General features: G+C 29.5%; 1 protein-coding gene across 1 annotated transcript; it reads right to left on the reverse strand.

Annotated features, from left to right (window-relative positions):
* Positions 1-6520: 6520 nt before the first annotated feature.
* LOC130451866 (uncharacterized) lies at positions 6521-11013 on the reverse strand. The gene is made up of 3 exons (XM_056791224.1): positions 10821-11013; positions 6937-7129; positions 6521-6653 (listed from the first exon to the last, which is right to left on the reverse strand). The coding sequence occupies exons 1-3, from the start codon at positions 11011-11013 to the stop codon at positions 6521-6523; spliced, it is 519 nt and encodes a 172-aa protein (XP_056647202.1).
* Between the last annotated feature and the right edge of the window lie 2335 nt (positions 11014-13348).

A 13348-nucleotide genomic window follows, 5' to 3' on the forward strand; every position in this document is an offset into this window, starting at 1 on the left:
TTAACACTTCTGTTGAAATAGCAAGAATATTAAATATGAAATTAGAGAGAAAAACTTTGTGTATAGATCAAAATAATGAACAAAATTGGAAATTCGCATTTTGTCATGAAGATCCGCATAAAAACCTTTGATAATTGTTTTCGATATTTCTAACTTTAAGTAAATATCTAGAATTCACCATGATGCAAATTTCAGTTTATCTATTTGAAAATGAGGCCAATCACCATGTATGAAAATTTAAATCTGAAGGCGTCAATATAATGAAAATATGAAGGTGTCTTAATTTCAAATGCAACCCACTGTATTTCATAGTTTGATTCCACAATGCTTGATTTGATTATGAATTTAAATTTTAAGTTTTTATGACTATAAATATATTGATGTTGTTTCCCCATTAAAAATGTGAGGTTCACTAGTTATCTTAACAATAAAAAACCTGGAAAATTCAGAATTTCAAGTTATCGTGCAATAAATAAAACGCTAAAACTACCGTAAGAACAGTGAATCCTTTACAATATCTCTAAATCAAGGATAAAGATGAATTGGTTAACCTATTTTTTAAACTGTAGTTTTGAATACTTCGTTATATATTTCATTTCTTTTAGGAATATCATTGATTCCCACAATCACAATGAAAAATATAAGGACAATGTTTATTCACAATACAATATCTTACATGGAAATTATCGATATCCAAATATGTACAACAAGTATACCTCACCTCATTCTTATCGACCAATTGGGGAGAATATGTATTTTCGTCCACCAGAAAACTCAATTTTTGACCAAAATCAAAATGTAAATATAAAGACAACTGTTTTAGATATTTTATATTCTATTGCAAGAAATGATGACCTGCATTGTGTACCAAAAATATTATGTGAAATGACTTCTGGTAATAATTATTTTATTATTTTTTTTCAGAGTGTTATTTATCTTTGCGAAAATGTTTATGGTATAGGATACATATTGACTTATTCATAAACAGACAGGATAAATAATAATTTAATATATTCATAAGCGTTGATTCCGTGATTGATAAAGGCTATGTCATACCTTCTTTATATCAACTGTTAATGATAAATTTAAATAAAACTATAATTTTTACTGTAGCTGTGCTGGAATAAACCGCTAGAGCCGATTCCAGAGAAAAAACTTTTAGTGTAAATGAAACATTTTAAATTGTTCTGATATTGGGGAAAAAATAAGAAATGACTATATACTATATGAAATTTGTTGATGCTGCATGAACAAAAGGTCATCCAATGCTTTTCTATGTTTAGGACAATGTCACATTATGTCTAATCAAATTCAAATTTAGATTCATTGGTCGTTTAGAATATTGTTCAGCTGTACAATCTATATCCACGTGAGCTCATCAGAAAAACTTTTTTGAAAAATTTTTGTCTGCTATATTTTTATCAATAAATAATGTACTAAGACCTGATTTTTGGTAGAGGACTCTAATTAAAGATTGAAGAATAATGTTTCATAAACTGTGATGTTCTGCGTTAACATGTGTGTAGAACTTTATCGAAACTCTTTGGTCTACCTGTTTGATACACATATTTTCCCTTTTCCAGCATAACCTAATTATTTGTAGTATCATCTCTTTTTAGAAGGTTGGATATTTGTTACAGTATTATAATACAGTTAGATAATATAAAAAAATTCAAGTAATAGAGGAGATTGATTGGTTGCAATTCCTATTAAGAGAATATAAGTTTCAGGTGGAATAAATGGTCGGCAACAGGGTTTTAATATACCATTAAATATAGATGCCGGAACATTGTTGGGGTAAGTATCGATCTACATGCAGTTTTCAATAATATTGAAATCTTAAAACAATATACTATAATAAGGAAACAACTTATCATATTTTTGCAAATTTTTAGTTTGTTGTATAATACCTGAAATATGCCATGATATTGTAAAATGGTCATAAACCTCATGTATTTATCAACCAGACGCTTATAACAGAATTAGCGAATGTTTATTACAATTTAATAAAATAATTTGTTGTTATTATTTCTATAATTTTCAGGTTGTTATCATCTGTAAATGGTTTGGAAGAATCTCCTCTCTTTTACTTTAGCAAAGCAGCTTTGTTGGGTTACTCTTCAAAAGGAAATACAAGATTTTGTGCAACTGCATACCCACATTGTCCAACAAACCCAGATAAATTAATTCAGTACCTTAATAATCACAACGGAGGATTTTTCAGATATTTCAGCCACATTAATTCCAACAATATGTATTCATATGAACACCCAGACTTACCTCAATATCATAATCAGCTGTATTTTGACCGTGATCATAGAACAATATCAGCTAACCGAAGGATTCAAAATAAACCAACTATTCATATCGAGAATAACCTTGAAGGGTCCATAAAATTTCCTGATAATGAATTGAAATACAAAATACCTGAGGACACATTGACATATGATTCTGATAAATTCTTCTCATTTGAAAGACCATATAAATCGTTGAAATTTCCGAGTAATATAAATGAAATTAGTAATAGCGAAATACATAGAAGCCCCAAGGCAATATCAAATTTTTACTCCAATAAAAATCTTATAAGATTTGAAAGACCTTCTTCACATCACAAAGTGTCTGAAATGTTTTTTCCAGATAGGACTGGGACAGGAGAACTAATTATAGATTCGACAGAATTTGATAAAACAAATATTGCTTATGAAGACGATGATATACGTATCAAATATAAAAGTTAAGTCGTAATTAATTAATTAATTAATTTTCATTAAAAAGTTTTTGTTGATGTGGTGCCCAAATCATCTCCATACGTAAGTATTTGTTTTTCAAAGCATTTGTCTATGAATCTTTACAAAACATAACTATTATGTCAAAGTATACTTGTGACCTGTCAAAGGTTTAGTTTCAAATAAATTGTTATTGTTATTTTCAGATCATTATATATTAATTAAAGAGTCGTAAAGACTGCGAATTATCTGTTTGTATATGTATACAGTGTTTAAAACCATACAGTAAATTATTTTCTTAAAAACAAATTGAAAAATTTATATTAAATTCGAATATACTGCATTCAACCGAACACTAAAGCCATGAATTACAACAGGTCTTTAAGGCTTATAAGACATCCTTCGGAGTAGTTTCCATCTGTCTGTTGTAGCTTTCTCTGATCATGATGTCAAAACGTTTTCTTATTTAGTGCATTTTCCATTTTCGCGAAATGGCAGAATATGGATGGTGTAAAAGGCTGTTGGCCCATTTTTTAGCCCACTATTTTATAAACGTTCCAGAACCTTACAAAAGTTAGCCAACAGTTGTACCATTTGAAAGAATGGCAGAAAACAATTATTTTTGGAGATGAAATCCGAATAGGAGAAAAAAAAACATAATCAACAAATAACCATTAAACAAAGAATATATCTCGTTCAGTCATACTTGGTTTAAAAGAATTGATTTGATGGACTTGATGCATCATGTTCTCAGTAGATAGAGGTTATTGATGCAATTACAGTAGAGTGGGACATATTATATCTTCTTTTTCAAGTTAAACTTTTCTAAGCTGCTATGGAATTGGCATGGAGATAACACCTTCAAGCAGTAAGCCATAAGGCACGAATTGCTTTATACAACTGTTGCAGAATGGTTGGAGGAACATAGGGCTTAAAACTCAAAATTATGAACTGGTTTAAAATGGTGGCCAAGAACAAAAACGAAAATTGAAGACAACTCTTGACAAGATGCAAAAGGTAACTTGCGCGACACGATCATGTCCCACGGCAGATGATTTTAGACTTGCCTCCTTTAACCTTAATAAAAAGTGAAGCAATTAAGTGGGCAGCAAAGGCATACAAGGAGGAAAATATGAAGCCGAGCGACGTAAGTGTGTTTCTCAACATTATAAAGGAATATAAAGTGCCCAGAAATATGATCATACCAATAAGGAATGGACAAATACAGAGATTGCGTTCACATGAGTTTCATTGGCATTCTACACTGATGTGTTACTCCAATGGGAGTACCTCCACGCTGGAGTGCATGGCAATAATAAAACTGATCTCCTGGTGAAGAGAGGCGTTACAAATTTTTTCATGGGACCACAACCTTATTGTATATAATTTTCCCAAAATGTCATCAAATCATGGTCATAAAAAAGTAGGGGAGCGAGGAGAAATCAGAAACATAGTGTAAGACCCAAGGTCTGAAGCAATCGAAGAGTTTTATTTCTTTTTTATTCCACCAACTGGTCCCAAACAGGCTTTTTCATCAAGGAATGATGAGCTAACGAGAGTTACTGGTATGCTATTGCCATGTGTAGAACTCCCAATAGCTCTTATCGTTTCTGCAAGGAACCAAAGGAAACCGCAGAGCCCCTCCTCTTTGATTACGAGGCTATCCATAGACAAAGTCTACGGTACTACGTCCAACTCGTCTAATCTAAAGTTGCTATTAAATTCTATTTTTGGTCTAAATTAGACCAAAAGATCTACTTTATGGAAATTTTCGCTTATTATTATTTAAGTTACCAATATATTTTTATTACTGAGTTAATGTAAACGTTACCAATATATTCATATTCATATAATTAAATTAGAGCTGCTGATAGTTGGTAATGTTTTTCGATAGAATTTTGCCAAGTGAAGCTTCGTAGAATTAGATTCTCTTACTTAGTAAACTGAGGAGAAAGTTTAAACATAGAAACATTGAAAGTTGTGTGGAACAAATATGTCAACTAGTATTTTACAAAAATAGGCAGAGATATGGCAGTAAACGAAAACTGAAACATGTAATTGCTTATTTAATCAGCATTTTTTATTAGATTTTCCGCAGAAATATTGGCAGTTTATGTGCGAAAGACTCTATTTCATTATTACGTTTACTTAGAAGAGATATTTCATTTCTTTTTATAAACAAATACTGATCATGAAGTTTTGTACTGTACCATTGGTAACCATGATTGCATTTATTATACATCAATAATAGATATTTTAATCATAATTCAATAGAGTTAATCCAAGTTTTGTTTATTGAATAAATTTATTTTGTGAAGGTTATGAAACATCTCTTGAATATGTGTTATTTTTGTAGATTTACAAAATTCATTTGTTTCAGTTTCTAAATTATTTAAAATATTTTGGGAAAATTTTTGTTCTATTTTCTGTATGGGTCACAAGTTATTAACATATCGATAGTAATATTTAAATTCAATTTCAAATTTAAGTACTAAGTAAATTATATTTGAAGTTCGATATAGTTTATTTGTATTTTACGTTGTAGTTGATGTAAAGATTATATAATATTAATTTAATTAAATTAAAGGAACATTGATATATTTTAAACGATTAATTCTTCAATATTAAATAAAATATTTATAATTATATCTGTTTTTATTCAGCTATAAGACGTCAGGAAGCTGACATAATGTAATTCCAACTTTGACAAATACTACACTCGATGAATTTTTGAATAGTACTTAGTTCATCTAATGTATTGGAATAATGCATTTAATGAAACATAACAAATGTGCTAATTGTCATGGCACAGCTAGAACTTAGTTATAATCTTTAAGAATACATTAAGAATTTTATACAAAAAAGAGTTTAGAGGCATCTATAGTGCGGTGAAAATTTTTCATGAAGTAGAAGGTGAAAACATGATGAAAAAACGAATCAAACTTTTCTGTATAGAAATAAGGACAGAAGAGTCCAACATATAAAACTAAGGAAAGACCGACAGCTGTAAGATTCGTGATGGCATAACGTGATAAGGGAAAACGCATTTAGAAGATGGAATGAATGGAAAGAATACTTCGTTTATAAAAGAAATGGAAAATGAGAAGAATGCAAAACATTAAGGCGGAGTATATCATGTATCAGGAATAGAAAACGATTACGAAGTTTCCTTAACGACTAAAAAATCACTACACGTCGACTAAATGAAATGGACAGCTGAAAAATGACGAAAAAGAAGCAGATAAAAACCTAAACTAAATAGTTAAATAGAAACTGTTACTTGTTTTGTAGTCAGGCGGCAGAGTTCTTTGATATACCATCCAAAAACCGCAGCCACGACAGGACAATTATTTCTATGTTAATGGTAACCTTGTTAAAAAGTGGAAAAATCTCATTTTATTTGTAATACAATTAACGTTGATAAATAAATTTTCTAGTACTCCATTACAAATTACTTAAGCTAATTACTTAAGATTCATATTTTCAACAAATAATATATATCAGCAAATTTAGAAATTACGGATCAATACAAACCACACATTTAAAGTGGTGACACTATTAAGAATACATTAAAATATAAGAACCATCATTACGATTCAAAAAATAATTGAAGCATTTTATGAGAACCACGAAAATAGAAATTATTTATCATATATTTCAAATTAAATTCATGCATTTAATTGCTTAACCTATCCTACATTCAATTTATATTACATTGACTCCCTTGTGACTAGTATAAAACTACCTCTTCTATGAAAACAAGTTACTTAAAAATTTGGTATATAATGAAACTATCATATTCCATCTACACATGCTCGTCCTCTTTTAATCAGCTGGTTGCAGAATTTTGGAGATTGAATGAAGTCTCCTAAGAATACGCTGAGCAAATAGAACTCCTTGTGTTTCTGCGAAGAAGCTTTGTAATTGCTGAAACAATTAAGATTATATTTCACTTTTAACTAAACATTACGTTGAATTTCAATTATCAGTTCTATTCGATAGCAAACTCGTGGCCAGCAACTTCATTGTTTTCTGTTCATATATAGAAAAGTCAATTGTTTTTGGGATACTGAAATAATGAAAACGATACTCTCAGAATTTAATTTGAATCCAAAAATTTGTTGGTTCATCTATAATCATCCGGCCGTGGACTAATGTCAACAGGAGAGCAAATAAAAACTGGGGTCGATAGTGGGAACTTTTTATTTACCTGAAAATCTCATCCCAATCAATGACCACTTCTTGTCGGCCATTAGACTTTCTTGCTTTTTCTGCGTGATGTAAACAGACTTTCGGATAAATGCAGACATTTTCACCCAATTCCGAAACTAATCTTTTCTCTGCTTCTATCATGTTAATCAATTCGTCCGATGAAATGGCACGACGTGTTCTTCTATAGGTGTCTAAAAAGTTACTTGGATAAAATGAAGGTAGATATTTCTCGAAATGATTTTTTTTATTTATATTTGAACGCCTTACTATAGGTTTTTAGAAACATACTCTAACTCTACATTACTCGATAAGTCACAGGTTGGACGTTTGGATAACGCCACATAATAAATTGTTTAAATTCCAACCTTACGAACGACATGTGCCAAAAGAGTGCTTTCTCTAAAAGTATTTTTACACTTGGAAACTATTAAAAGCAAATTATATCATACATAATTTAAAATTGTATTTCATAATAGAAAAATATTGCGACATCCCTATGCATTACTATTAAAAGAGTATGTGAAAGTAAAATTATAGTTTTCAATAGCAATTTAATGGTTATTGATATTTTCTTATCTATTTTCATGTATTAATGTGAATACAGTTAGAAGAAAGAGAAACTTTGGAATGAAAACGTTACGTTACTCACAAAAACATAGTTATTTTTGAACTTAACTATCTACCAAATTCACACATATAGTCCATAGAGTTTTTTCAAACCAATTAAAAAACAGTAATCGATTAATATATGAAATAGCAAAACACTTTTGCAATAACCTTCTTAGTCAAACAAACAATTGCTTTTGCTAAAAATCATTCCATGGGACTGGAAACATCCAGGATAATATTTACATAGCTGTTCCTCATTTATTTTCAAGAGACACAATTATTTTTTCTCCATATTTACCCGATAGCTATAACAGATTGGATATTTCTCACGGAAATTTTCAATATGTCAGAAACTTTCTTATAACGCATTACTTCCAGTTATACTTCACTAAACTATTCTAAGTGGGTGTTTAGATTTTCAATTTATTTTATCATTAATATTTTGAAAAAAATTCTGTTGAAAAAAATTGAGTAACCATTCTTGAACATTGTAAGTAGAAATTTCAATGTTAACAATGTGACAGTGCAGTTTCCACTATATATATATATATATATATATATATATATATATATATATATATATATAATGTCATATCCATTCAGTGCTTCCATTACTTCCAAACTCTTCCATTGTTGAAACATGTATTTTCTTATTGTCGAATGTATTATTGTGATAGTTCGAGCACAATTTGTCACTGATGCATACAAATGGAGGATAATTCAATTATTAAAGTGGCTTTATTAGGCGTTAACGGTTTAGCTTTCGGAGTCGCTTCGCTATTTGCGTCTACTAAACACACCTCTCCAAATTGTCGATCGCTTTCCACTTCTTGCATTTTAGCAACGTAAATTATATATTAGGTGCAGTTGGATCACTTAATTCCAGTTAGCTTGATTATATTTAACAAAATATTCATTACATAATTCTAATCCATAGCCAGCCAGCACTACAATAAAGTATGATAGGTAGTTTTTCATTATTTATTATTTGATACTTGATTTTTTGGGGGAGTCTGCTATCGAATATTTTTTCATTTAAATTTTTTAAATTGTGGCACTCCTTGGAGTTCTTTGATTATTTTATTACGGTGAATTACGGTGAATAACTCCGCATGGCTTGTTTCTTCATCTTTCTATAAATTTATGTAGTTCTTAGCTTCTCCCGTTATTTTAGTTCATTTTCTCCTATTGTTGATCTTGTGTCTAAAGTAATCTGTATTTAATTTTTCTATGTCTCCTATGACATTCTTATCTTATTATCGGTTCTCTTGACAAAACTGCCATCGGCTCCAATTTACTTTTTATCTTATACAACCCGGCTGCGATTTTCTACGTGACCATACCAATTCAACTTCTGAGATTTGTAACTATACCTGGTCCTTTCATTGTCTGTTTTAATTTCTCCTATGGCCATTCCCTTCTGTTACAGTAATATTGTTCTTAGGATTTTCCAATCGGAATTTTCTTCTGTTGCATTAACATAGTGCCCTATTCCCAGATAGTATGCGCTCTTTTATTTGTTCTGACATTTATTTCATTTACAATAATATTTAAAACTCTTCACTTTTTGAAAACTGTACTCTCCTACCTTTTTATCTTCGTTTACTTATCATGTATTTTACGAATCCCAATTTTCTTGAACAATTTTGCATGAAAAGTTAAGGTAGCAAATTGAAGCTTTTTGTCTAAGCTTCCTGATAATGTATAATAATACAGCTAAGATTTCAAAAAACTGACACATTCAAAAATACGTTTTTGCTGCTCAATTAAAAATTCTGTTGCTCCTAGGCATTTCTTCAAAATTTCAAAGATATTGTCCGAGAGTCAATGAATAATTCTTTTTGGCGGAGAGATAATCTTAAAGATTAACAAGATGAATACAATTCTTTTGGACCTTGGACGCTTACAAAAAAATTGGATCAAAAAATAAACTTGGAGTTTTCTCGTACTCAAACAATCCCACATGAAATGAAATAAGTTTGTTTATGACCCTTTTAAAACTACACTGATATAAAGTATAAGACTGATCCTTAATGTTAACATGAATATCCTGGAATATTAATGTTCATATCTTCACTTATGATGTGCAAATGTGGTTATCAAAGTGTTCACGTTTATTAGAATTAATATTATTATTAATGTATGTATGTTTGTATATATATATATATATATATATATATATATATATATATATATATATATATATATATATATATATATAATTTCTTCAAAAAGCTATAAGTGGTAGAAAAATCTAAATAATTTAAGTAAAATTTATAGCTCTATTTTGTAAATTCTAATGAATTTAATATATTTGAGATTTGGAAACAAACGAAAAATTAATTTTTCTTATTGGAACAAAGTTCTAAGTTGATTTTATCTTTATTTTGATATTCATGATGAAGGTGATGTGTGTGTGTGTGTGAATTGTAACAAAGTCTTTGCGATCTGGATTATGAGCGTTTTCTTATTGGAAACGTGGCGTATTCATCTTCTAGGAAACAGTTAATTAAGAATTGCGGCGTCTTTCAATTGTATTAATTCTTGTAAAAACTTCAGTCATTAATTCATGGGATTCGGAATTCAATATTCAAAATGACGAGTGATAGAAATATTGATTTCAATAGTATATTGATATTTCTATCACTCGTCATTTTGAATATTGATTCCCATGAATTTCAAGTTTTTACAATTTAAAGTCACCGCAAATTTTAATTAATTATTTTCCAGACGATTAATACATAAGTATTCGGAAGCTTATTCTACTTTGGTGTTTCATTAACACGTTCCCAATAAAAAAACGCTTATATATATATATATATATATATATATATATATATATATATATATAGTATTGATTTCAGGTCTCTTCTGATTTGAAACTAATTTTTTTAATAATTTTTTAAAAACATAAAAATTTGACGTTTCGACCTATTCCGTCTTTATCAAAATATAAAGAGATAAAAAGATCGCAACACGACTATTAGACATAAATCTTATTTGGATTCGTTAAAACTATGTAACTATATCAAGAATCTTATTCATCATTCACTATTTATTATATTTTTTTGGTGCTGAAATATTTTACAAAATAGGGTACACAAGAAAATATTCTCAATGAAGCCATTACTTTCTAAAAACATTATTAAACTAAACACTTTATTTTTCTAAAACCTAATTCGTTTAGGAAATTGTTCACAATTTTAAGAATACTTTGCTGTATATTGATCGAATAAATGCGTTATTTAGGGTGATACATGTATGAAAACTTACTTGGATTCAAGGAATAAGCCAATTTTTTCACAAAATTTGATAATCTAACAGCCATTATAATAACTGGAAATCCAACTAATTCAACTGGTAATTCAAACAAAGGCTCTTGGGCCGTTGAAATTGTAGGTTGGTCCAAAAAAATTACAACTTGCAACAACGTGAAAAGTAAGGATAGAACATTGAATTTATTCATTTTGATAACGGTTTATTCAAAGGTGAAACTGACTAAGTAATCTAAGAATAAGTCGAACTGGACTGTAAGTGAAAGTGGCCACCACTCCTTATGTTCATAGTCGGCGAATGTATGTTTACGTGTTGACTGTTAGCTAATTTTTGATCATTATTAGGTAATTTCGAGGGAATTTGGAACTCTTTATTATTTCATTTTCTTATTGTTCTCCTGCGATAATATGTTTGCATAAGAGATCTTCCTCATATGTTTAGCATTGGGACGATGTTATTTATTATAATTGACACTTTGAAAGTGAACTGATTTCAATGAAAAATGTACTCAAATTACAATAAGAATATGTAAACAAGGTTCCCGTTTACGTTATACTGGAATTTAATTAGATGTAGAAATAGATATCATATCCCCATCCACATCTTTACACTCGTTTGCCTGTTCTGGCCAGTTTTATTTTTTATTTCTTCTCCCCATTTTTTTCTTTCACTTTGCATTGTGTTACATCTGTTAAACACACTGTTACTTGACTAACGTCCTGGGTTGGGTTGGTTATTCAAAACTTTCAGCTACTTCGTAAACAATGAATAACATAAAATCAAATACAAAGATATGGAAATAAGCAGCACTCGAAAACTTATTGATCGTCTTTTTCTATTTTTTTTTGTAGCTATACAAGCCTGCAAGTCCCTCATTTAAGTGAAGCAATGAGTATACTAACTAATGAGCTATTTGAAACTTACAGAGCAACGTGTAAACTTGAAGTGTTTTGTTGAACTACGGAAGACTCCCACATAATTTGTAATTTTGATATGGAGTTTACGGAAGTGACGCTTACAAACAAGTGTTTGACTGGTTTTAGAGGCTTAGAGGAGGGAGTGAGTCGCCCAGAATGGCGCTCAACTTCGAAAGTAGACTAACACATTGATAAATTAATTTGAACGTATGAGAAACGAATACTCGAGTTGTGGGAGGCGAAGTCCTGGTTTCTCTATCAAGACAATGCACCAGCTCATTATGAATGCGTTTCTCGTTAAATATCACATCACCTAACTGAAACATCCATTGTCTCTCCTTTTTTGTTTCTTTTTTCTATTCCCCAAGGTCTATGCTAGGGACAAGATTTTCAAGCTCGGAAGAAATTAAAGCAAAAGCTAAGGCGGTTCTAGCCACCACCAATTAAAACGTCATTACGAAGGGGTAAAAGGATCATTAGGGTTGGGTCGGAGGCTATTGTAACTGGTGTTGAATGAAATGTTTTATGACGAAACCTCATATATATATATATATATATATATATATATATATATATATATGTATATATGTATGTACCATGTTTTATGACGAAACCTCATATATATATATATATATATATATATATATATATATATATATATATATATATTTTGTTTTGTTCAGTTCACTTTCACCAATAATTGGATATTATTAGTAATAATTAAGAATAGTTTTTGATAGACGAATAACATAGATGACTCATTCATTTAATATGAATATTTTATTCCAATTAGCAAAAGTTTAGTATATTTAAACTTCATTATTGCATTTATAACAACTTGATTTTCAGTTCAAAATTTTTATATTTCCCCACAAATTTAAGACCTTATACATCGTTGTTTTGTACTATACCATTAATCATATTATGCTGGTTACTAAAAGGGATTCGATAGAGACGTTTTAGAATCACTTAAATTTAATGGTTATGGCGCTTATTTACGACCAATTCGTTGATACCTGCAATTTTTTAAAATAATAACGACAACATAAATTCTCAAAAATACCCATTATTATTACAGCCTCCTCATTAGCTATATTGAATAGGTTATAACTCTACAATATAATAAATCATTTGAGTACTTTAGGTTCATTGAAAAAGGTATTAACTTGAAAAAAATGTCATTATTTAATATTTATTTCGTTTAAAAAAATCAATGGAGTGTAGTGTGAATCCAAAAATGAATACAATACATGAGACAAGAAAGAATAACTTGATCAAGAAAAGAATGATAAAAATAAAAAAGTTGAAATTTGGTAAATATGTTAGTTGTTTTTCAGAAATTGAAAACAAGAATGGTAGCTAAACAGTTATATATATGATCACACTAGAAAAAATAGAACATATAGATAAATAATGAATATTTTACTATTGGCAAAATTGTGAATATTTTAGGAAAATTTGAAGAAAGAGGATGATACACTGTAGAAAGATTCTCTTCGGATAGTAGTTTAATCCAAGGGTTTCCATTATAGAAAAACAGAATCGAGAATTCTTAATGTGAAAACATAACACTGTTCAATAAATTGAACATTATCTGACGATATCACT

Source organism: Diorhabda sublineata, chromosome X (genome assembly GCF_026230105.1).
Source record: "Diorhabda sublineata isolate icDioSubl1.1 chromosome X, icDioSubl1.1, whole genome shotgun sequence".
Taxonomy (NCBI): Eukaryota; Metazoa; Arthropoda; class Insecta; order Coleoptera; family Chrysomelidae; genus Diorhabda; species Diorhabda sublineata.